This window comes from Pseudopipra pipra, chromosome 6, assembly GCF_036250125.1.
Source record: "Pseudopipra pipra isolate bDixPip1 chromosome 6, bDixPip1.hap1, whole genome shotgun sequence".
NCBI classification, from domain to species: domain Eukaryota; kingdom Metazoa; phylum Chordata; class Aves; order Passeriformes; family Pipridae; genus Pseudopipra; species Pseudopipra pipra.
The window spans coordinates 55316303-55341615 of NC_087554.1; the positions used below are offsets into that span (position 1 = coordinate 55316303).

At 40.7% G+C, this 25313-nt stretch overlaps 3 protein-coding genes across 5 annotated transcripts in view; 2 read left to right on the plus strand and 1 right to left on the minus strand.

Moving 5' to 3' along the window:
* Nucleotides 1-3016: 3016 nt before the first annotated feature.
* On the minus strand, nt 3017-8372 carry BAG5 (BAG cochaperone 5). Of its 2 annotated transcripts, none has more exons than XM_064659300.1 (2): nt 8267-8372; nt 3017-7700 (listed from the first exon to the last, which is right to left on the minus strand). In XM_064659300.1, exon 2 carries the CDS (start codon nt 7669-7671, stop codon nt 6319-6321), a length of 1353 nt encoding a protein of 450 aa, XP_064515370.1. In that variant the 5' UTR covers nt 7672-7700; nt 8267-8372; the 3' UTR covers nt 3017-6318. The 2 variants fall into 2 exon arrangements, with proteins under 2 accessions (XP_064515370.1, XP_064515371.1); XM_064659301.1 differs by lacking the exon at nt 8267-8372 and adding an exon at nt 8104-8238.
* Nucleotides 8373-8415: 43 nt separating this feature from the next.
* On the plus strand, nt 8416-16527 carry LOC135416296 (cytochrome c oxidase assembly factor 8). 2 transcript variants are annotated; one of them, XM_064659308.1, is made up of 5 exons: nt 8416-8589; nt 9545-9742; nt 10815-10878; nt 12811-12901; nt 14766-16527. In XM_064659308.1, the coding sequence occupies exons 1-5, from the start codon at nt 8455-8457 to the stop codon at nt 14812-14814; spliced, it is 537 nt and encodes a 178-aa protein (XP_064515378.1). In that variant the 5' UTR covers nt 8416-8454; the 3' UTR covers nt 14815-16527. The 2 variants fall into 2 exon arrangements, with proteins under 2 accessions (XP_064515378.1, XP_064515377.1); XM_064659307.1 differs by having other exon boundaries at nt 8418-8589; nt 15149-16527.
* KLC1 (kinesin light chain 1) overlaps nt 9613-25313 on the plus strand; it is a 66540-nt gene continuing 50839 nt past the window's right edge. The window contains exon 1 of the mRNA XM_064659292.1: nt 9613-9742. The gene's annotated coding sequence lies outside the window, so the exon portion shown is untranslated. The remainder of the gene's footprint in view (nt 9743-25313) is intronic.

Consider the following 25313-nt stretch of genomic DNA (forward strand, 5'->3'; position numbering starts at 1 on the left):
AGGTTACTCAGTCCTCACAGCAATGATGCTTTGGAACAACCTTTCACTGGAGGAATGAGGCAAAGCCATTTTAAGTGGCGTCTCGATTAGCCGCAGGGATGATCCCACGGTTGTCTGTGACAAGAAATGACAGAGCGTGTGGGTCTGTGGATGGTCTCCTTTTCAAAACAAGCCCTTACTTGTCACAGTGAGAACTTTGGATGCTGAGTGTTTTGGAAAATCTTGCTTTTACTAGATGTCTCAAAGTGGGCAGAGGCCATTCATTAATATCCATAGGCGGCGGAGCTCTTCAAACCTCCTTTTCATGTGGTATTAACATGAGGCACCTGGAAGGTAAGAAAGAGACATTTGATCATAGGCTACAGGTTGATTTGAACAAATCAATGATATGAAGAATTTTCTTTAAAAGCCTAACAAATTCAGCATAAACACACAAAAGAAATCTTACTTGGACTTGCTACCAGTTATTATACAATCCCTTCCAACTGCCAGTTTATTATGGGATATAACCTTAGTGTTGCACACTGCCTTTCTGCAAGCCATGCTGGTATTCCAAAATTCTGCCATGACCAGACATTTCAGAGAGAATGAGGGTAATTATGGCATCCCTGGAGATGGGTGGCACCCTCTTCCCCAAGGGCACAGCAAGGCTAACCCCCATCAGCCAGATGATGCCCTGGAGGAGCACTTAGGGTGACACAGGGTGGAAAACAATGTGGAACTGCAGGGTGTAGACTAGGTATAACAGCAACAAGGCCAAAGGGAGCTTTGCTTTGCTTGCTTTTCTTATATCATAAAACTAAAATAAGTCTGTCAACCACCCACCTGATAATTATTCTAGTTTTTTGTTTTGTTCTCCTCCAGCCTTCCTTGAGATTTTGATTTGGTTTATAGACTTCTTGGTGATCATGATCACAGATTTGATTTTGTGTATGTGTTCTGGACCTCATTAGGAACGTTTTGCTGCATCACTAAGTTTCCTCCCTCGTGAGATGTTTTTGAATAGCTGCCTGAAAGACAGGTTTCACAAGGAATTCCTGTAGCACAGAAGTTTGTCTGGCAAAACTAATTGAGGAGAAATGGTCCAATTAAGAAACTCATTGTACTTTTCCATTTCTAATGGCAAACTCTGCAACAATTTATGTCCTGTAGGAAGAGTTTGCAGACTTAGAAAAGGTCCTCATTATTTTTGAGCTGACAAGCAATGCAACTCATGCAATCATCTGTGCTTGGCAGTTCCCAGAACCAAATGCTGCAGAGAGAAAGGGTAAGTGTTGTGGAAAGCCTTCAACAAAAGCACAGCTCATCTTTTGGCTTCTTCAGTTAATGACCAGCTTTCAGCTGACATCTTCATGCCTACTCATAGAACTGAAAGCATTATGGACATCATTGTTTCATATAGCAAACCAGAATCACACCCAGGTCAGCCAACAACAGGTACATGCCCCACCATAGCTCAGCAAAAACTTTACATGTAATTTCTCAGCTTCATCTAAAACAGAAAGCCTGACAGCATTTCAAGGAATATTTCCCTAAGAATCCATTTTTTTAATGAAAGCTCAGAAGCAAGAGTGGAACAGATATAGAGCTTACTCAAAACATCAGCTCTGAAAAACATCTGGTTATGTCTCTGCTACCAGTTTCCTCTAGCAGGAATATTCTCCTGGATCTTGCCATTTAAATGTCTCCTGCTGGCAGCCAGCTTGAACCCCCAGGCCTTCGATCCATGAGCTCAGTATTAATGTCCTTCCACTCCTTCGAGTTCTCAGCTGAGAATTCTCCAAAGGAGAGGATAAACCTATATGGAAATAAAATTCAGAGTTTTTTCAGTTAAACCACTTCAGGCAGCAACATCTGCCTGTCCCAAACACACACAAAAAAATCCTTAGCAAAGTAATTCCCTCCTTTGACAAGCAAACAGGTGATTGAGACAAACAGGTCAGCAGCTGGCTGAGCCACATCTACGGCCATGGCCCAGATGGCTTACTGGTCTTTGAAGAATACATTTCCTTCAAACAAGCTATATTGTTAAAAGGGAGTTAAAAAAGATTAAGTTTTTACCTATAGGAACATTCAACCTTTTTTAAACTTCTTACCTGTCTTCTGGGCTAGGCTTATCAAGCCTGCATGTAGTACATTGACAAGATTGTATTTTGTCCAGAGGTTGGACTCATGGATCTTGGAGGTCTTTTCCAACCTTAATGATTCTGTAACAAATAATCACTTGTGACATGATCACAAAAGTGTGATTGAAAGCAACTGGTTTATTTTCCATACATGATTCATTTGTGTTGCCTTCATCATATGCCATTACGAAGCAGAAAATTCCTACTTCTCTGTAGGAGTCAATAGTGACACCTTTCCTTCTTCCTCCTCCAGTTAACTATGCAAGTTGATCTAATGACTGCTACTGAAAATCTTACCCTTTGCTCCCTAGCCTGTGGCTGCATGACCCACCCCTTCATTTTGCAGCACTTCTGGCCCATATACCTTTCTAAAAGCCATTTTGATTCATTAAACCCCCCTCCTCCATTTTTTTTGTTTGTTTTCTGCCATTTTATTGGATTGACTCATTAGAGTTGGCCAAGCAGCAGAAACTGCACAAAGGCAGCAGCTTTCTGGGCAGAAACAGAATTCCCGATTTCTGTCAGCAGCGAGCCGATAACGTGGCTCACTGCATCTCGAAAAAACACACCGAGCCACCAGAACAATCAGGGAACCTGCCTCATCTGCACAGTTGAAAACCAGATTAGCTAAACTCCTGCTAGAGGTTCTGGAATCCACACTGACTTTGCGCGAAGAGACTCAACGCCACCTGTTTTGCCAGCTCATCTGTTCCGGCGGCATCCTCCAGCAGGAAAGTGGTGAGATGTCAACACAGCCACGAGCATTCCTGCAGTGATCACCCAACTGGAACCCGGGAGGATGCAAAGCTGCCAGTGAAGAAGGAATGCAAGCAACGACTGATGTGATGTTAACTCAAGGTTGAACGCAGAGAAAACCAAAAGGCAACAGATTTACCAAGTAGGAGTGGTATCCACACAAAGAACTTTATTTTCATAATTACAGCAGTGAAAAAGCAGACTTTTAAAGAAGGAGAGGAGAAAGAAGAGAGCTTTATGTCTGCATGTTTAATAAAAACACTTTCTCTAGGACAAAAATCATTTACATTCTGATAACTCACATTCAAACATAAATAGAGAAAGGCATCAGGGCATAACATTCAAATGAATACCTAGCAAAAGTAGTAACGTATTTGTATTAATAATCAAGAATGTAACACTGCAATATTTAATCTTGAATCTGTATATACAAATGCCATATCCTACACAGCAATAACTGAAGACATATACACCATTAGGAGCACGTACATCGATTTCTGTTCAATAGAAAAGGTAGGAACTGTACTTAACAAAAATCTCTTCCAAGCTGGTATCACACAAAAGCCACTCTGAGCGGCAAACAACAAAAATAAACACTGAAATAACTAAAGAAAATTAGTTTAAAAAGAAATTCAATTAACAAATAGGAATCACGATGCAGGATTACCTCTCCTCCAAATATCCAATCAATTATTTTCCTCTAAGGTAAATAACACAGCACACAGAAAAGTTGTTCTATTTCAGTATAGTACTAAAATGCAGGCTTTTTGCCATTTGGTCCATTTACATTTTGCTGATTATTTCAGCCTGCTGTATCAGAAAGAAAAGTTGTGTGTCTCTCGATCTTTGGATATTAAAAAACAGAGAAATTACATTCTTCAGCATAGAAGCAAATTTTTGAGAAATCTGTGCATTTCTTTTTCCTTTTTTTTTTTTTTTTTGGTTAAGCATATTTATTTTATTACTTTCATTCATGCAAAAACTGTGAATTAATCCCATTCCAGATGAGGATTTTACCATAAAATTTAAATAGTCAATTTATTAGATTACAGAACAATGGAAAAAAGCTTAATCCACATAATACCTTGCTACTGAACTCAGTCAAAATTACACTAACTTTACACATTTGCCTTCTTAGAGATGCAGGCATAATAATTCATTCAGAAAAGCTAAAAGACAAATTTAAAATAGAACAGATCTGATAACTATACTTATTCATCTTTACATAAGAGGCTCAAACATTTATAAAACTACATGTAACCTCCAGAGAACACAGACACCAAATTGTTTAAATAAACTACAAGTAATCACTGCAGACCTGACAGTAATATTAAAGAAAAATTAATAATATCATTATGCTATCAAAATCTTATCTTTCCTAAAACTGTAAGTGCAAATCTGAAGTTGCAGTTCAAACGTGTAGAAAGCTTGAAATGAGTAAAATAATTCAGGTGTATAACACTATTAATGTTCTGTGTTAGCCACACAGTACTCAAATATAGGTTGGAATTTTAACCAGGGGAAATTTCTTTTTGGGGAAAGAAAGATAAATTCAATGGGGTTGCGTTTCTGAAGGAGCAGGGAGAATCCTCCAACAAACATTCTGTCGTTGCCAAATTGTGCCTTAGGCACTGCACTCAATTAGATCAGCTTTGGCAAGCAGATTTGCAAAGCAAACACCTGTACAATCACAAACAAAATCTATTCACACTCTGAAGGTATGCAGCCTTCAATCAACATCTCATAGTATATTACAGAACATATTCTTCTTGGAGCAATAGGCATAGAAGACCTGCCCAAAGTCCCCCACCTCCACATCAATGCTTTAGTTTTTAAGCAGAATCCACATTTCCCAAATTTGATACTCATTCTTGGGACTCTACAGGCCAACTGTCACCTATTCTACCATGTTAACTTGACATATCCTATAGTAGAATTAGATATATATGTGAAAAATCCAGTTTGCAAAGATTACAAATGTAACAAGCTGCCAGTAAACAGTTCCTATATCTACATATGACGGTGCAAGTTAGCAGTGTCATAAAGGCACTTGTCTCTCACAGACAGTACTGTCTTCTCTAATCAGTCAAAAATAGATCTTAAAAATATTTAACATCTGAAATGGTTTTTACTCCTTAAAGTGGTGCAAATCATCATCTATAGAACAGTAATTCCCTAGTTCATCATGAAAGAGCTGAGTGCAAATTATCCATAATTGAATATATCTTTATAATTAATTCGTTTTAATGCCATGCTCTCATAAAATGCCAAAAAACATGCCATATTAGAAATGTGATTGGCACTAGCAGCCACAAACAAAAAGGTAGGTGCATACAATCGTACAAGCAAGCTTATTTATGAAGATAATAAAACAATTAAGTGATGAGTTGCAAGGAGAGACATTTGCCACAAGTCTTTTCCAAGACATTCTTGAAGCCACACCTGACCATGTACCACACATTTACATCATTAGGACATCTTTATAGCTAGCCACCTAATTTTACAAAAATAATTCCAAAATGCTCGTCTCACTTCAAAGTGAATTCTGTTTGTTTTCACCAAATGTGAAAACAAGATGCAACAGCAGAGTTTTAAAAGACACCTAAGCAGCCACTAAATAAAGTTCAGTGCAGTTTTCAAGGGTTTATGGATGGCAGTTTGAAATCCTCGAAATCCCCTTTATCTGTTTGGTATAAACGCACAGATTTTCCTCTCCAAGTCTCAGTACCTTAAAGCAATGACTTGAAAGAGTTTCCACCAACAAAAGACGTGTTTTTGCAAATCAAAGGGCTCAGGTATTATAAAAAATTGACATAATTGGCTTTGCCTATGTAAATGCTCATTTGCAGTTGGCATTACAGCTCCATTAACTGAGAAATCTAGACGGTGTGATGGATGGAATAAATCAAGTACAATCCAGAAGCCAGCAGGCTTTTTGCCCTTAATACTTTCTGTTGTAACAGCACATTAAGAGTATATCCAGACTGCTGTGAAGTTGCTGGATGGAGCCTCATGCTTGAATACTAATTTTCATGTCCAGTCTCTTTAAATAATTTTGCCAGTATTATACCATAAGGAAGTTTCTGTGTCTTTGAAAAATCTGCATTCACTGAACATTGCACAAGGCTATTGAAACAAAAACAGGAGAGAAAAAAAGAAAGAAAGAAAAAAAGCCATTTGTTCAAGTATTAAGCTATTCCTTCAGAGAATTGCACTTCTTTGCTTATAGCAGTGACCAGAATTGCTGATGGTGTACTGACAGTTGCCATGGCAAGTGGGTGACTGCGTGGGATAGCAGACATATAGCCCAGTCAACTGCTTATGCAATCTCCATGATTTCAGCAAGCACAGAACACACCACTTTATTATGTGCTGCCAATGATCTGCATAAAGTGCCAGAGGAAAAAGTGTTCTTCTGTGTCAGGCTGTGGCTGTTTCAGTATTCCCATTCATCTGTTTTCATGTCCAGGTAGTAAAGAATATTCTGTGCAAGCTTTACTGCCTGCTTCCTGGCAGCCTTACACCGCTCGTCACCTTGTGGATCAACAGCATCCAGGGCCAGAAGCTGTTTTGTAAGAAGTTCTTCCAATCTCATGTAGTTTTTATCTGTTCTGTTTCCATCAAATGAAATCACCTCTTGCTGAATTTGAGACAAGTTTCCAAGAACAGTCCAAACTGCTTTATGAGACTGATGTTCGGCAGCAGTTTGCTCTGGATACATTTGCCTTTTCTCCAGTGCTTCCTTCAAATCAATATATGTTATAAGAGTTTGAACTTCAATTACTGCTCTTCTCCTGGCCTCTCTAATACAGGGATTTTTTCCAGCACTCACCTCATCTAGGTGGGCAATCAATCCCTGCAATTCTGCTTTGGATCCCAAATACAAATCAGAAGCATTCTCTGTTTTTAAAAGTAAAGAATTAACTTCCTTCATCTTCTTGCGGATCTCTTCTATTTTTAGAATGGACTGATTTTGTGCCAAATCATAAGCGTGAGTAGAATTTGCTTCCTCTTCCAAGTCCAGGTATTTCTGCAATTTATTGATCTCTTCTACTACTTCCTTTCTGTAATTTCTGATTTCTGTGCGACCACAGACATCCAAAGCATCTAAATCAGCAATGAGGCCTGTAAGCACACAGGACAGGTGCCTGCAGGTGTCATTCCTGCTCACTCCCATCAGAAGAGCAATAAGAGTTCCTCTTGCTTTGTTCACATCACACATTACAGAGTTAATTTTGGCGACAGAAGGATGTGCATCATTAGAGAGTGGCAGGGACAGCTGTTGCTTCATACCATTTTCTATAATCTCCTGAACAGCACACACTTTTGTCAGAGTGCGATACCTTGCTTTGCGTAAAGAAACTTTCCCTCCAGTTTTCACCTGGGTAAGCCTCAACACAATGTCCTGGATTCCTTCTTCAAATTCGTCACTAATACAGTTTCCTCCTTTGTAAAAAGGCGTGATCTCGCGTTCCACAAGAGACTGTGCCTCCTTGAATATGGACTCTATTTCCAGTCTGCGCGGATGGTTTGCATTTTGTTCCAGTTCCTTCAGCAGCCTCTCTGTTTCCTGGGCAGCTCGCTTTCTGGCTTGCTGGATATCCCCCTTCCCTTCTGTGTCTACAGAATCTATTTCAAAGAGCTGTTTAGTAAGGCTCCTTTCCAATTTCTTGTAATCTCGGTCGGTAGACAGACCACTGAAGACAGCCACTTGCTGTTCAATCTCTTTGACTTCTTTCTGTATTTCATGCAACCGTTTTATGGATGGGTGTTGGTTACCCATATCCATTCCTCTTCTCTTGTCCAGTTTCAGATGAACTGTAAGGCAAAGGAGAACAAGACTTGCTTAAGTGCTATGCAAGCACAGGTCGCAACTTTCACTTCCTGAAGCACTTCAGCACTAAAGCTATTTTAAAAATCTCTAGCAATAGGCATAAACCACTTGGCTGATATTTCACCGCCCTTTCTCTAATTTTTTTACACCTTTCTCCCGGTCGGGTCGCAGGGGTGATGCTTGAGTTGCCACACAACCAGCTCTCGGCGCTCACCCACAGCCTTCAGCCCTCCCTTCCCCACCTGCTCTGCAGCTGAAGCCACCGCAGAACAAACAGGACACCCGAAGCGCAAGGGAGAACCCGGAGGGGAAGGGGAGAACAGCGGCTGAGCGGAAAACAGCGGTTGTGCCACAACCCCGGGGCAGCGCCGCCTTCCCCGCACTCACCTCGCTCCCCTTCAGCACCCGCCGCCCGCGGCCCCTCCACGGCCGCCGCCTCCCGCCTCCCCCGCGGCGGGGCCCGGCGGGGCGGGCAAATGACAACGGGCTGCCGCGGAGGCACCTGCGGGAGGCTCGTCCCCGGCGCCCCCGCCCCGCCGCCTCAACTCACCCTTCGGCCGCCCGGCCCAGGACCCGCTGCCCGGCCCGGCTCTGCGCCACGGGCCGAGCGCCGCGAACCGCCCGAGCCCCGCCCGGCCCGGCCGCGCGGAGGGAGGCGGAGGCGGGGGCGGGACCGGCCCCGTCCCGGCCCCGCCCCGCCCGCAGCGCCCGTGCGGCACCGCCGTAAAGCGCCGGGGCATGGCGGCACTGCCGCTGCTGCGGGCGGGCGGCTCCTGCCGCCGCCACCGCCGCCTCCTCATCGCCTCCTCCTTCTCCTCCTGCTCCACCGGCGGCGGCCGCGCGGCTGAGCGCGGGGAGCGGCCGGACAGCGCGGTAAACCCGGACGGGGGGGCGGCAGCTCCTGCGGGGGCCGCGGGGGAAGGCTCGGGGGCCGACGCCCCCGCGGAGCCCCGGGCGGGGAGCGCTGGTGGGGCGGGGGCGTCCCGATGGAAACCCGCGTTCCCCGCAGAAACCCGCGTTCCCCGCGGCCTCTCGCCGCGGGTGTGTTTGCCGAGGCCCCCGGGGTTTGTTGTCGCCCGGCGGGGCCGTGAGTGACGGGGCGGTTGGGTGACAGCTCTGCCCGAACCCGTCCGGGGCAGGTACACGCTGTGTGTGGTCACATGGATGCAGGAACAACGCCGGGCTTTGGTAAACTTAGAATCGTAGAACGACCTGACTTGGAACGAACCCATAAGGATCATGTAGGTCTGACTCGCGGCCTTGCACAGGACAGCTCCAAGAATCACACCATGTGCCTAAGAGAGTTGTTCCAAAGCTCCTTGAGCTCTGTCAGCCTTGGGGCTGTGACCACTTCCCTGGGGAGTCTGTTCCAGTGCCCAACTACCCTCTGGGTGAAGAGCCTTTTCCTAATATCCAGCCTAAACCTCCCCTGGCACCCCATCATGCCATTCCCTCAAGTGCTGTCACTGGTCACCAGACCGCAGAGATCAGTGCCTTAAAAGGTTGCATACATGCTAGTTCTTGCCATCACGTATTTTAACGAAGTGGAGTGTTAGTGATAGAAAAATGAAAACAAAAAAATGTGCTTTTAAAAAGACATGCTGTGATTCATGTCTATGGTAACAGAGTCAAAAGTATCTTCTCTGTAGTGCATTTTTAAGTAAAAGTAAATTGTAAATGTATCTCATTGTTCTTGGTTACAGTAAATGAACGTGCATAATTTTGGAACTTATTATGCTTGTATGTTTTAAGGTTGCGTGGAGTTTTGGGATTTATTTCAAGATACGAGCCGAAGTGCTCATAACAGAATTCCATCTGTATTTCCCAGGGCCTGGGTTTCAGCCCCCCCGCGCACTCCCACAACGACTGGATCGGGCCCCCGGACAAGCATTCCAACCTGCGCCCCGTCATCTTCTACGTGCCCCCCGAGGAGTCGCCCCTGGAGCGGCGGCTGCGGGAGGCACGGCAGGAGGCCCAGGCCTGCAACCAGCGCTTCTGGGCACGGCACAACTGTGCCTTCCGACAGGTGAGCCCGACACAACACCCGCTGCCGCTCAGCGCCCGCCTGCACACCCGAAACGGGGAGGTGTGGGCTCCCTGAGGTTCTGCCCGCCCTCAGTGGCTGGTAACTGCTACAGTTTCTTTTAAAACACAGTGTCTTTGCAGAAATTATATTTTTTGTCATTCATCTCTTTAAAAAAATCCCACATGTTTTATTGCTGTTTAGTATTACAGAATATTTGCCTTTTATCCTGTCTTGTGCTGAAAGTATAAAGTTGTAGCTGCCTGACATGCAAGACCTGTCTGTGACTAGAGCAGCCGTTGAAAATGATTCTGTAGCTTGTCTTCTTCTGTCGTAAGTGAGAGAAATTAGGTGTAATTACCACAAGTAAAAAGGGACATGCACCATTTCACCCCAACAGTGCTAAAGTGAGGAATTTTCAGTCATGCCCTGTCTTCTTTCCTGATTTCAGCATCTCCTGACCAGTGCTCTGGGGTTTTTTTGAAGCACAGTAACAGTTCAGTAATTCACCATCATTTGTGATGAACTTTGAACATCATATGCTCCCAAAACTTGCCAAGATCCCAGACAGAAATGAAGCTTGGTTGTTTTGGTTTTTTGGTTTTTTTTTAATTCCACAGAAATGCTTTTTAAGTTTGAAAAACACACAATTATTGTGTTGCCATCTAAGTAATGTTAATTTTTTTTAGGCAGTATGTTTTTCTCTGTGCTCAAAAACTCAGTTACACAGTACAGCACATCTCCATAGTTTGTCTTATAAATTGAAAGTTTGGATCCTGTCAAACAATCCTGAAGCTCAGCTGTAGCATTATTCCACAAGTAAGTTTTATAAGTATCAGTAGAACGCTTGCATGAATTAATTGAGGCTTGCAGAGAGCAGGATCTAAGTAACAAAGTTACGGGTTTAACTAACTCACTGGATTGAGGAAAATGTTTAGTTGACACTTCCAAGTATAATGAGTTGTTGCTAGTTATTTCAGAGGGTGTTAAACACCACATTGCTATGTAATTAAAAACAATGGTTAACTTCAAGGACTGACTACATCAGATTCTAATGTGGAAAAACATGTTTTAGGAAAAAGAAGAATTTATTTATTCAAGACTGAAAGCCAAGGGTCGGGAAATGAGAGATGAAACAGGTTAGTGAGATCTTTGTTTAAAGTTTAGGATGCATTCTGAATTCCACTTAACTTTGAATTTTGTTAGTTTCTGCTCTTTGTCTTCTGTCAAAAGTAAATCTTACAGGTAGGATTTAGAAGTGTTTTCAGGAGCATGATAAAAAAAGAAGGGAGGAGCTCTTCAGAGATATGCATGTGGGGGTCAGATCATCTGTTGCACTCTTCTTCCCCTAATTCCTTTCCCGCAGCAGGAGGGGATGTGCTGAAATCTTAGCCCAGTAATATAATAGTTTTATAGCCTGTGGAGGAAGGGGCTTTTTACTTTCACACCTCCTAACCCAGTGAGCTGGCTGAGGCAAACATACAGAGTGTTTGCCTCAAGTGCATGTTTCAGTTGGGTGGATAAATTCACAATCTTTGCCTTCAGGTCCGTAGTGTATACAATGAACACAATATTTTTCCTTCAGGGCAAATAAGACAGCTTCTGGGGAGATGGCAGCTGCTATCTGCCTGTCTTTGCCTGAGCACAGTTGCTGTAAAATAGTTGTCTCTCTAATTCATTATGTGAAGCTGAAAACAAAATGCCTTCATAATAACAGTGAATTGGCCATTGTATTATGAGGTTGAACATTTTGTTCATAGAATAATGATCTGTTCGAGTTTAGTAAAGCAACTGCTCTGACGTTCTGTGTGTCACAGACCATTATTTTTTTTCTGTTTGTATCCTGGTGATCAGTGTATGGTTGAGAAGTAATTTTAATTAAGTTCTGTGTTGTTTTGAAAACACTTCTTTTATATTGCTATTTTGTGTTTGTTTTGTTTTTATACCCTAGAGATAAAAAAGAGTGAGCATGTACCTTCCTTAAAAACATAATTATATTGACTGCATGCATCTATTACACAGCTGTGAGTGTATATAAAAATAGACAATAACCATATACATGAACAGTTGGAACAAAATTTACTGTTCTACGTAATTAATCAATTCTGCTGATACCAATATTAAGGTTTTACTAAGGCAGCCTTCAAATAGTTTTAAAGCAAATTTATCCCATAGTATGTTAATCCATTGTAACATATTAGTTTTGTAAATAATGACAAATAGAACCAATCAATAATTTACACTTCTGTGATCAGTCTCAGGAGCCTTAAAATGCGTTTTGAAACAGTAACAAGTTGAATATCACAATTCCATCTCCCTCACCATATTCATGTTCTCTGGGACATTCACATTTGACTCTCATTGTAGGGACATTTTGTTCCAGAAGGTTTGTATGGGAATTGTCTGGTAGAGTTGAGAATATTTGTTGGTTCTCAGGATTACACATCTGTGTTGTATCCACAGGTTTTCCTCTCCCTCTTTTTATATTCTGCTGATGAATGGCACATTCAAAATCATCTTTTGTATTTGTTTCTTTATGAATCACTAGATTGTTTGTAAGTCTGACATCTCAGAACATACACTTTTTGGTGTAAGTTACTTGAAATTTATCAACAGTAACAGAAAAAAACATACATCTGAAAATACCATGTCAGTTATGGATAGTGTTCTTTCAATATTTAAATAATATTTAAATATTTAATAATATTTAAATAACTAAGTGCTCTTACTGGTATTGTTTAGACTTACAGCCCTGGGAGAAATTAGTTTTATTCAAAGGATAAAAGGGCTTTTTCATAGGGGTTCACTAGTTCCCTAAATCATCTAAGGGCTGATAAACTTAATCACTTCCATAAATAATAGGGGCTTAGGAACTATGTCAACTTCAAAATTGTCAGTATTTTTAATCTGCTGTGTTCCCTAGCTAAGTTTTGAAAAGTTGGAAGACAAAATTCAGAGTTACACAGGAAGCTGGTAGGAGCAAGGAGTCAGACCTCGCTCTCCTGCATCTGAACCCAGGGTTTTAATCCAAAGAATTATCTTGACTTTGTTAAACAAACACTTATTTTTAGGTCAAAAAGCAACACTGAATGCAGAAGAAATGGCTGACTTTTACAAGGACTTTCTAAGTAAAAATTTTAGAAAACATATGCAGTATAACAGGTATGTAGAAGGTATTTATGTTGACCATTATACATTACAGACTAAGAGAAAGATAAGGTCAAGTTTAAAATTTGAACATTTTTCCCCATAATTGGTGAAACAGCACCTAAAACTATAATTTTAGAAATTTTTTATGCTATTATGAGTATTTGACAGAAATTTGCATTATTGTTGGAGTTCTGCCGCTGCTTATTGTTTATTTAGTGGAAAGATGAAGCTTGTGTCTGAGATTTAGTAAACCCACATCCACCTTTTCACAAGATCTTTGTTTCATTGTTTCAATGTTACTGTTTGTACAATAACTTGATAAACTGGGTTGGGGATCTGAAAGGACTGAAAAATTACTTGTGAACAGACATAACCCTGCAAGTAGCTGTGAACACTTGACAAAGGGCTAGAAATGAGGAAGGAATGGGAAGCTGGAGGGGGACAGCACTTAATCCAGTCACAGTAGTACTGCCCACTGAATATGAAACCACAACTTCAGTTTCCTCTCTGTATTGGATTGAAAGGTTATTGGGCTCAAAAGTATCGAGTGTTACTGGGTTCCTAATGGTGCAATGCTAGTGAGAGTTCTGCTGTCACTGTAACTGATCTCTAACAAATTGTGGTTTAAGGTTCTTCCTATGTATCATGCATAAACCATAAAATATTACCCTGTAAGAACAATTTAACTGTAAAACATATTTAAAACAAATACAGACATCTGTCTTGCCCATGGGGGACAGGGCAGCAACTTCACTATAAACTGAAGCGACAGATGGAAAGTAAGAAATTGCTTTTAGTGGAAGGATTGTTGTTCAAATTGCCTATAACTGATAAATGGGAATGCAAGTAGTTTATCTTGGTACTAGTCACCCTTTGCCATTCTTGGAGTGACCTTGTGATAGTGTCCCATCCTCATGGTGAGAGAATTCAGGCTTTGTGCTTAAATGTGATCCTCCTTGTTGCTGCCTCGTAAAATCAGGTAGTGTCAGCTGCATCACTGTAGTTTCAAAGTGGAACTACACAGCCCTGAAAGCAGCAGAGCTTTTTACTGGCATTCTAATTTTGAGGGGTCATGTTATAAAAATCTGTTTATGCATTTAGCTGTATGTTCTTTTGCAGTATTGCCAGCTGGCCTGAAAACTGTGGCAGCTGAAGTGTTGCAACTTCTAAAATTTAGATAAAATGGAAGCAATAACTGTGCATAGATGCCTTGAATATTTAGTTCAGGGTACCTAGACTGGAAATACAGTCTAGTTTAGGAAAAAAATTCAAGAAGGATATAGGAAATTAAACATGAAAGGGGAAGAGAAACAGTTGCAATGTTAGCATGATATTTTGATTTAACATGACATCTGAAAGGGTAGCTCAGTGTTGCTTGTCAGTGTGAATTTGGCTACTGTCCTTACTGAGAGGTTAGTGTCTCGGGCTTATGTTAGATTTGTACATGCAAGATTTCCCACAAAGATCTCAAGAGAAGACCTAAATCCTAGTGTTTAATGTTCCTTGCTTGTTCTATGATTCTATGTATTCTATTGCTGCTTCTGCGGCACTTTACAAAATGGGGGCAGGGTTCTTGTTAGAAATTAGAAAGAAATTTTGATATTATTTTAGTTTGTAATAAGGGCAAGAATTTGAAGCAAGTTCTCAGAGGTTAAAAAGGGCTGATACAGACTATTCTGTGTATAACTTGAACTGTTTCCAGAAGCCATGCACACTTCATAAAAATTAAATTATTTAAAGATGTAAAGACTAACTCCGGCAATATTAAAGGCATCATCTTTAAAGGATACTGCAATAGAAAGATAATGTTTCCTGTATTGGGTTATACAATAATATTTGAAGTGTGATTTGATTTTATTTTTCCCTGCCCTCACAGGTGGCCAACTATGCCCTTTTCGACACATCCACTTACAAACAAATCTTAGCCATTGCACAGCACTGTCAGGAAGTTATGCTAGATAGTTTGCTGATCAGCTTCACTTTTGAAACATGAGATATGGTGTTAACTACTTTATCTTACCTGATTTCAAATACAGTTAGAACCCTGTAGTCCATTCATGGATGTGGACATACACGTAGACTTTTTCATAGGTTATTTAACTCCTATTAGGCAGGAAAAGTGTTACCACAAAGAACACAAAATGCAGGTTATCACTGAATTGTCATTTGTCAATGCCAAAGGATATTTTAATATAATTGTGTACCCTTTTCCTGTTCTTGTTCTGTGTGCTGATTATTTTCTTGGCTTTGGAATCCTAGAGATTGGTATAAACGTAATTTTACGATCACATTCCTCATGGGACAAGTAGCACTGGCAAGAGCTCTGAGGTGGCTTCGTTGGAAAAAGAAAAATGTAGAACGTTAATCACAGCTCTGTGAAGAATGCAACACTAGCTAGGCCTGGTATAAATATGTTTATAGTGATGTTCAGAATCTGAATGATGTAATAATTGCTTGAGTCTGTTTGTTAAACTATGTCAATAAAAGTCAATATTGGTCTTAATTTATAATCACTACGTAGATTTCCTTTACCCTTTATTCCAAGAAAATATAAAATATTTCTCCACCAAAATAAAACTAAGAAAACTGTTAAAAACTCTTTCTCGTTTACATCAAATGGAATGGGTAATAACGACTGTCACATTTTTACCACAGAACCATGGCTGCTAAATAACATGTGATTCAGTCTGCTCTCCTGAACTCTGGTCACAGAATGATGTCTCCACCAACCATATTAGTATATAAAGACAAAAATGCCTCATTTTGCAGCAGTTGCCTGTCTGGGGCAGTAGCAATCCATATGTAATACAAAATCGATGAAGGAACAAGTATGATTTGTGAGTATATATGCAATCCATTTTGAATAATCCTCTCTTCAGTGTGATTATTCAATATTTTTAGTAAAGATTTAAGATAGGATTTCCCATAAATTACTAATGCAGTAGGATCTTCATAAATATATTTTTTTTATTAAAAGGAATGTGTCTTCCTTGGAGAAGAATTCCTCTAACCTATAATTGGTAAAGATTTTAGTTGCCAAGCAATAAAGCAGATGCTTTATTGCAGATGCAAGCCACTTAATCTTGGTAGAAGAGGAAACTGGTAACTGCTGTAAGGAGAACAACATTACTACAAGTAAGCACTACTTTCTCCTGGTTCATTTCTTTCAAAAAAAGATGCTGTTCTCAACAGTTTCTCTGAGGCACTCAAAACTACTCACCTGAGGGTGATTTTTCTGGCCTCCAGGTATGTAACATCACTTGGAAGTATGTTGGTTCAAGTGAAGTCTTAAAGTGTTATTCCATGTATTTGTAATTTAAAAGAAGTTTCATTCCTCAGAATGCTCTCTCTGCCCTTTTATACAGTTAAATGATTTTTTTATTCATTGCCTACTAAGAGGATTCTGATAAAAAGAATGTATGCTGTCAGATGAAGTGTATTTTCCTAAAGCTTTGCTGTAGGGAAGGTTCTGCTTTTGGAAACATCATCTCAGTAGCCATTGACCTATTTTTCATATCTAAACATGACATGATTTATTCACAGACTTTTTCAGCTGGAGCAAAAAGAGCTTTGTCTGTTGTATCAACTGTAATAATTCCTTTGCAAGATGAAATAAATATTAATGATATAGTAGTGGATCTCACTGTTGCATACAATGATGATATTATTGGTGCTAAAGTGGTCACTGAATTGTGTAAGTGTTGTGTTATTAGTAAATTAAAACAGTAATTAATGGTGTTTGCTGAGATAATAGCCAATACTTCTAGCAAAAATATTTGTGAATGTTACACTGCATCAGTGCTGTAATTAAAAATTTACAAAATGCCACCTTTAGAAAAATAACTTTTTAAAATAGACTACTGTGGGTATGTAATGTAAGTCTTCAGGGTTTTACAGTAAATCATATCTTACAGCATATAAACTTTGACCATAATGTGAATGCATACTTTAATAAATATTTATGATGTAAAACAATGGATACTGTAAGAAAATACCCCAGAAAGGGAGGGACCAGACTGGTGGTTAATGGCCATATGTTCTGACAGCCTGTGTGTAAGATCCCTGAGGTAGTTTCACATGCTTTAAGTGGGTAGAGGTCAATCAAAAGCATTTTCATCTCCTGAGCTGCTCACTTCCATTAACACAGACATTTTTGTGTCTGCCTGCTGAACCAGATCAGGAAATTGATTCACTGCTAGAATTAATCCAAGGAAAAAACTGTTCGATGTTGGTTGAATTAATATGCCTCATCATGCAGATATGTGTTGTTTGGCATGGGGGAGCTGTGGGAATTCAGATGGAAGGTTTGGATTGTGCTTCAGTAAATTCACAGTTAAAACTGTTTTCTGAGCATGTAATTTTAGTATTGATCACCTAAAACCAATATGAGCACACAATGGATCATGCTAGGATTCTGCTCTGAGCTTCTTTGTCTTTTAAATACCTCCAGGGACAGTGACTCAAGCACTGCCCTGAGCAGCCTGTTCCACTGCCCGACAACCCTTTTGGTGAAGAAATTTTTCCTACTACCTGACCTAAACTTCCCCTGGCACAATTTGAAGCTGTTTCCTCTCATCCTATCACTTGTTATTTGGCAGAAGAGACCAACTCTCACCTCCCTACAACCTCCTTTCAGGTAGCTGTAGGGAGCCATAAGGTCCCCCCTGAGCCTCCTTTTCTCCAGACTAAACAACTCCAGTTCTCTCAGCCGCTTCTCACAGGACCTGTGCTCCAGATTCTTCACCAGCTCCACTGCCCTTCTCTGGACTTGCTCCAGCCCTCAATATCCTTATCATGAGGGGCCCAAAACTGGATGCAGCACTTAAAGTGTCTCAACAGTGCTGAGTACAGGGGGACAATCACTGCCCTGATCCTACTGGCCACGCTATTTCTGATCCAAGCCAGGATGTCATTGGCCTTCTTGGCCACCTGGGCACACTCTTGGCTCATGTTTGGCTGCTGTTGACCAGCACCCCCAGGTCCTTTTCTGCTGGGCAGCTTTCCAGCCACTCTGGCCCCAGCCTGGAGTGCTGTGTAGTTGTTGGGATCCAAGGGCAGGATTTGGCACTTCCCCTTGTTGAACCTCAGACAACTGGCCTTGGCCCATCAATCCAGCCTGTCCAGATCCCTCTGCAGAGCCTTCCTACAGTCCAGCAGATCAACACTCCTGGTCATCTTGGTGTCATCAGCAAACTGAGTGAGTGTGCCCTCGATCCCCTTATCCAGATCATTGATAAAGTTATGAAACAGGACTGGTCCCAAGACTGAGCTCTGGGGAACACCATTAGTGAACAACTGACAACTGGATGTGGCACCATTTGCCACCACTCTCTGGGCCTGGCCAAGCAGCCAGTTTATTACCTGGTGAACAATGCACCCATCTGAGCCATGAGCAGCCAGTTTCTCCAGGACAATGCTCTGGGAAACAGAGTGAAAGGCTTTACTGAAGTTAAGGTAGACAACACCCACATTTCCCTCATTCTCTGCGGGCCATCTTGTCACAGAAGGAAATCAGGTCAGTCAAACAGGACCTGCCGTTCGTAAACCAGTGCTGGCTCGGTCTGATGCCCTCATTGTCCTGCCCATGGCACATGATGGCACCCAAGATGATCTGCTCCATCACTTTCCCCAGCACTGAGGTCAGGCTGACAGGCCTGTAGTTTCCTGGGTCCTCCTGGCCCTGTAGTTGAGTGTCACATTTGACAACCTCCAGTCAACTAGGACCTCCCCATTTAGCCAGGACTGCTGATAAATGATGGAAAGTGGCTCAGTGAGCACTTCCACCAGCTCCCTGAGTACCCTGGGGTGGAGCCCCTCTGGCCCCATAGACCAGTGTGTGTCTAAGTGGTGTAAGAGGTCACTGACCATTCCCAGTTGAATTATGGGGGCTTCATTCTGCTTCCCATTCCTGTCTTCCAGATTAGAGGGCTGGGTACCTGGAGAACAACTGGTCTTGCTATTAAAGACTGAGGCAAAGAAGGCATTAAGTACCTCTGCCTTTTCCTCATCCCTTGTTACTATGTTTTCCTCCCATCCAATAAGGGATGGAGGTTTCCCTACATAATCTCATGTCATGCCTGTAGTCCTCCTTAATTGCCTGCCCCTACTTCCAAATGTTATAAACTCTCCTTTTTTCCCTGAGTTCCTCCCACGTCTCTCAAGTTCAACAAGGGCAGTCATCTTGTCTTTCAGTACATGGGGACGGCCCATTCTCAAGCACTTCCATGGTTTCTAAGACACATCAATATCCCTTGTGGCTTTGCTGCCACATGGATTTCTGTCCCCTATCTCTCCTGAGACAACAGACCAAAGGACCTCCCCAGCACACTGTCCCTCAAACACAGGCATGTTGCTCCAAGGCTTATCTCTAGCAGGCCTGGTTTTATCCATTTGCCCCTTCAAATTCATTAGGATTCTGTGTGGAGTACTGAGTCCCTTCATCTAAACCCTATTGAAGGACTGAGGTATTTTATCTATTAGGTAAGTGTTGAGCTCTGATTTAGAGTATCTAATAAAGCCACTGTGAAAAGATATTAAAAATAAATCCAGCTGAAATATTGAGTCTCATTATCAAAACCCACATACATTTACTGAGATGGTTACATTTTCTGAACAGACAAAAGCCATATCCTTTTCACCAGTGTTGCGTTGCTTTTGGTTTGTTTTTTTCTTGACTTAGAGCAATTGTAATAATGCCAGCAGCTTCCAGATATTATTGATCATAAAACCTTTATACATCAAAGGAAAACTAAGGAGCTGCCAAAGACTACTAAAAATAAATTTTTTATATATATGAAGGCCTGCTACAGTAGCTGAAGCTAGTGAAATAGATCAAAGAGTGACTTTTCTGTGCACATTTTCTGAGTATGGGAAGAATACAGGGGAGTGTTCTTATCATTTAGGTATTTAGCTAATCCTGTCAGAAGGAATAGCAGTATTTAATATTTAGTAGTGTCAGCATGTGCCTTTTAATCTGTCTCATGCACTCAGTAAGTGCATAATAAAGCAACAGTATTTTGGTATTATTTGAATAGTTTTAGTTAGCTTGAATTGACTTGGGGTGGTTGTGTTCTGATAATCTATGTGGGGGCTTGCTATTCCCTGAATTTCTCTACTGGAGCATTAATTCTGATAGAATATGAGAGGAGTAAGAGGAAGTGTCAAATGGGGATTGAGTGGCAAACTGACTAAAGGTTGGGTTGAATTGACTATAGCACCTTTAAATATGATTGATAACAAACTGTATATCTTAAAAAAATTAAATGCATTTCTCAATTTCATTGTGGGTTTTAAAAAGTAGTGGTAGCAACTACTAAGAAGACAGCTTCTATGTTTAACTGAACATTCCTAGGGATAATATTAAAATCTAGTTCAAAACTCAGATTTGTTATTTAGGAGCTGACCCTTCCTGGCCCCATTTTAAGCAGACTGTCCTGTTGGCAATTTTTAGCTTCTACTGTCACTAAGCAAGATTGGTACCCTACAGGGTAATCAGATTTAGCCAAACAAGAACTTAATTTGCATCCTGTGCAGAGCCCACGGGCCAGTCTTTTGCATAAAGACTGGAAGGTTGAAATGGTTTCAGGAAAGGATAATATATGCTTGGAACTGTAATATGCATAATAACATTTTCATATTAAAAATTATATCCACTGATCGTTGTAAATTGATTCACAGAATAATAACCCCATAGTTGAATATTCAGGTTTATTTCACAGGAAAAAAAATAGTAAGGGAAGCACAACTTACTTTATTTCTTATCAGTTTATGTCTTAAAAAGAGTTTATAGTACATGGAATGTAATTATCTTGAAGTACATACTCATTAATATTTATTATTATATAAATCACTTCTTTGTGCCTTGACTTTGCATTCATTAATGGATTAAGATTTACCCAGGTATTTTGAAATTTATATGACTGATACATTCAAATAGCAGATGCTGTGGAAGTGCAAAAGCAGTGCTTTTGGCTAGAAACAGTAAAGGCAAAAAATTGCGTGATCCCTTTTTAAGTGTGATCTTACTCAGGAGTATTATTTTGTGATAATTTCCCCACTGTCAAATGCTCTGAGGACTTGGTTCATTTCATATAGTGGCTTGTGTTTTACTAGTTCAAACCAGATACACATTTAAATTGAGTCTTATATTTTGCAGGGAAAGGCACAGTGATTTTGCTTGTTGGTGTATGCAGGTTCTCATCTTTAGGGTGGTCCCAGGGGTGTTGTGACCAGGGCCTGAGACAGCAGGAGGCAGAAAAAATGACTGTATACATCTCCCGAGGCTGGCAGGAGGCAATCAGCACTCATCCTAAGCCAGGGCAGCCCTGAAGCTGCACCTGTGATGGACCATGACTGGCATGAGTTTCCAGCAGCCCCCAGGCCACTCAAGAATTTCCGTCATTCAGCAGTGCTCTGTTCACACCGCTGCCTCCAAAGAGCCCACTGATATGATTCAGCTGCAGAATTGGCTGTGATACTTTCATCAGCTGAGCCAAAACACATTAACAGGCAAAACACAAGTTTCAGACTCATAAGAAATTCAGGTCACTATTCATATCTCATTGTAAAAGAACTTCCTGTTGACAAATTGTAAGAAGTCCCTGCCATGGAAAAATTCTCATATGGTGATCAGGGTGTAGCAGACATTGGCTGTTTTTAAACGATTCCAGAAAAGTTACAGACTTTTTAATTTCTAGAATGACTTGAATAATTAGAAGTCTAAATTCTTGGGGGAGGGCAAGGGGGGTTATGTCTTGTTTTGCAAAACAGACTTTGTAGTCAAGGCTATTTAAGAAGACAAAATCCATGAATTGCAAATTTTGAAAGAGATTAATTGACTGCCTTGATTGCCTTCCAAGTGATTGTATTATCATATAGAAAATAGCTGGTATGACACAGCATAAATATTCTTTAAAAAAAAACAAGTCAAGACAGTTCTGACCTTAGTAGCTGTAAACTACAAATACTTTGGTAGAAAACTCTTATTTGTACAAAATTGTAGGAGAATAAAAGACAAAATGGAAACTAAATTCTAATGATTATGTAAGAAAATGTCTTCTGGATTTACCCACCTTCTTCTCACATTTACCAAAATAGTATTTCACTTTTACTGTCATGTCTGGAAAACCTCCAGTTTCCTCAGGCCTCATGAAAATTCCACCATGAAAAACAGAACAAAATACTAAGCTGACATATGAGTAAATAGCCACAGGTGCCAATTTGTGCCAAAGAAGAATTCAAGCTCACTTCAAAGAAAAAAATCAACTCTGCCATAGGTTATTATAGAGCAACTTTAATTGACAAGAGATGCTAAAAATTAATTAATTTGCTGTGCTCCTTTGCTGCTTCTCTGCTGCTTCTGCAGTTGGGAAAAGAAGGGTCTATTCAGTGTGACATCTGGAAGCTTGCTGGGCTTGCCTAACAGTTACCACGGTATTGCAGCCATAAATCTGAGTGCCACAGGACTGAGTAAAACAGGCTGACACTGGGACAACGTGGCTGAAGAGCTGCCACTGGACAGAATATGTTTCCATCTCAGAAAGATTCTCCTCAGGCTTTTAAATCACGAGGTTCACACTTTCTCTAAAAGCAGCAAAGCAGATTATTACTTACTGTCTTGAGTCTATAATTTATAGGTATTATCTAACAGCCACTTAGCAGTCAGTGTTCAATTTTGTATCTAATTAACAATGCCATTTCAGCTTTTAGTTCTACTGTATGTTTACATGTAAATTAGAAAAGCAATCTCACTTGTTTACAATGAGAACTTCAGGTTTGGGCACTACTCAAAAAAGTTCACAACCAAAAATTCAAAGAGAAAGAAAAGAAGTGAAATTACTGAGAATGACAGTTAACACAGCATTCCAGCCTCCTCTGGCTGCAAAATGAGTGGGGTGGGAAATGACAAACGTGTGAACCATCCTTTAAAGATATTTAGAGTGCTTTCTGCATTGGTGCACGATAAACCTGGCAGCAACATTTTGTAGTTATGCAATTAATTACAGGGATATGGGGCATGTTAAACTGCTCCCCACAAAGGAACCCTTTACTGGGCAGATTTCTGGTCGGTGTTATACACTGAGGAAGGAAGATACTGTTACTCATCAGCCTATTCCGTGTGAGTCATGGCAGTTTTCAAACATATGGTGATGGTGTACTTTGTGGCCCTTCGGCATGCAATAAGAAGTGTAACACTGTGTAGGCAGAACATTTCACTTTCATAGCTAATTTATATTTATCAGTTGTTGCCAGCTTTCTCCTACTGTTTACTGAGGCATGTGTCAGTTCCTGTTTACAGCTACGTTATCTTCAATAGGTAGGGTTTGATACAAAACTATGTAAAACTGCACTATATATATGTCTTTGAAACAATTTCAGTCTATTTCAGCTTTCATTAAACAATCTTTTTAAATATTAAGAAATAATCTTATGTTAAAATACACATATTCAAAATCTAAAGCATTGCATATGGCATGTTTCAGCAGTTCCCCAGAACTTCCCAGGAGACTGTAGTTAATTGATGTGGCGGAGTGAACTGCTCCGTGTAATCAAAACACCACCAGGTGTTTTAGGTGACAATGGTGTCACAGAGAACTGTGGAATCATGATTTTGTTTTTCCTTCAAAGAAATAACTACAAGCTCTGCTCTCTGAATTTTACGATGCCCACCTGGCCACCAAAGTCAAAGGTCAAGGAGCTCTGCTTTAAATTCCTATCCTGCTTTAAATTATCTATAATTATTTGTCCTCTAAAGCAAAATTGTAGCCTCAGAATATCTGTAATGACCTACATAGTGATGAGATAACTTCCTTCTTAGCCAGTTGCTGCATAAATTACCTAAATTACCTAAATTGAGTCTAGCCTTTTTGGCTCAAGGCAAACTGCCAGAACACAATGTGATGCAGCAGTATCTGCCAAACCTGACAAATTAATAGCATCCCCTCACTGTGTTTTCCTATACATATACTAGTCAATAAAACACCTATATGCAGATGTATGAGGAATTCCTTTCTTCAGAAACAGAGACCTACAAGGCTAGTTTCTAAGACCTCCTCTCACAATCTCTGATATAGGGAGTGGATATGCTAAATTTGGATAGGCTAGATTACTGATGGGGCCCATGGAGATCCTGGGCAGAACTATCACATGGGAGCCAGGTCCTTGTGGTTGTCCAAATCACACAGGGAGCAGGGAATAGTACAGGACTGAGAAGGCACAAAGTTGGTTTAAAACCATTCTCTCAAACTCTTCTCATCTTGGGTGTCAGTTCTAGAATTTTTTTGGAGACTGTCCGCAGGTTGAGTTCTTCAATATTTGCTCTCAGGTAACCGACAGACAAGCCTGAAGAGCTAAGTAAGACACACCATCCCTCCTGTAGGAGTGAATTACACAGTCATCTCATGTTTCAAATCTAAGACTTGATAGCAGTGATGTAAGTATCTTGTTTTCTTCTGTATCATTCTGAAGATACAGAAGAAGCGAAGAGTGTGTCCATGGACCGTCTTTGAACTTAGTATTTTTCAGTGGATTTCTCTATAAACTGGAAAGAAAATATTTTATTAAAACAGATAGAAAAACATAGAATTATAATAGAAAGGATAGGAATTATAGCATCTGAAAATTAAGCAAAAACTCCACAGTACATACTTACTGTAGGAAGAAGGAGGCAGCAAGGAGAGAGGTTTCATATCCAAACCTCTGGGAACAAGATCATCTGTCCTTATCCTGCATCTGCTCTGTTTCCCAGGAGACAGGACAGGGAACAAAATATCTAGCACAGGCAGTTCTGTTTGCTATTGATTTTTAGAGTGACTCTGCCCTTCTCAGCCCCACGTACTGTCTACCATCCATCTTGCCACAGGCATATTCACAGAAGCCATTTTCTGTAGAGACATAATTGGTCACTGGCACAGAAATGACAGAAACAATTGTCACACAGCAGAAACATTTTCATTTCCCTTTTCCTTGGGGCAAACTGTATTACCATGAATTCCCCAGTCCAGTGCAGCTGGGTACTGCCTTGGTCTGAAGGCTAACTCCAACAATGAAAAGTGGATGTAAAATGGCCTCCCATAAAAAATGAGAGATTCCAATCAACATTGGATGCCAAATGAATTCGGTATAATTCCATATAGAGTTTTAGTTCAGGAGGAGAGAAAAACATTTAACAGAAGAAAGGGGAGTAAAACTTCGGCAATTACAGTGGCATGTGCAGAAAAGAATACATCAAGTGAAAGGGAGATTACTGATAAATCATACTTAGGAGCAAGCGTTTTCTACAGTGACCATGGCACAAACAATTGCAGCACATTAGACTCAAGAAAGATGAAGCAAATGGGAACAGAGAAGGACAAATTGAATGATCAGGGAGATGTAGAATCTCTCTTTAAGAGATTAAGAGTTCAGTTTGTTTAGCCAAGCAAAT

Coding starts and splice junctions, on each gene's coding strand:
- BAG5 (XM_064659300.1), bottom strand. CDS start 7,671: ATGGATATGGGTAACCAACACCCATCCATAAAACGGTTGCATGAAATA.
- LOC135416296 (XM_064659307.1), top strand. CDS start 8,455: ATGGCGGCACTGCCGCTGCTGCGGGCGGGCGGCTCCTGCCGCCGCCAC. Junction 9,743..10,814: donor ACAACTGTGCCTTCCGACAG/GTGAGCCCGACA, acceptor AACATGTTTTAG/GAAAAAGAAGAATTTATTTA. Junction 12,902..15,148: donor AAACATATGCAGTATAACAG/GTATGTAGAAGG, acceptor TTGGAATCCTAG/AGATTGGTATAAACGTAATT.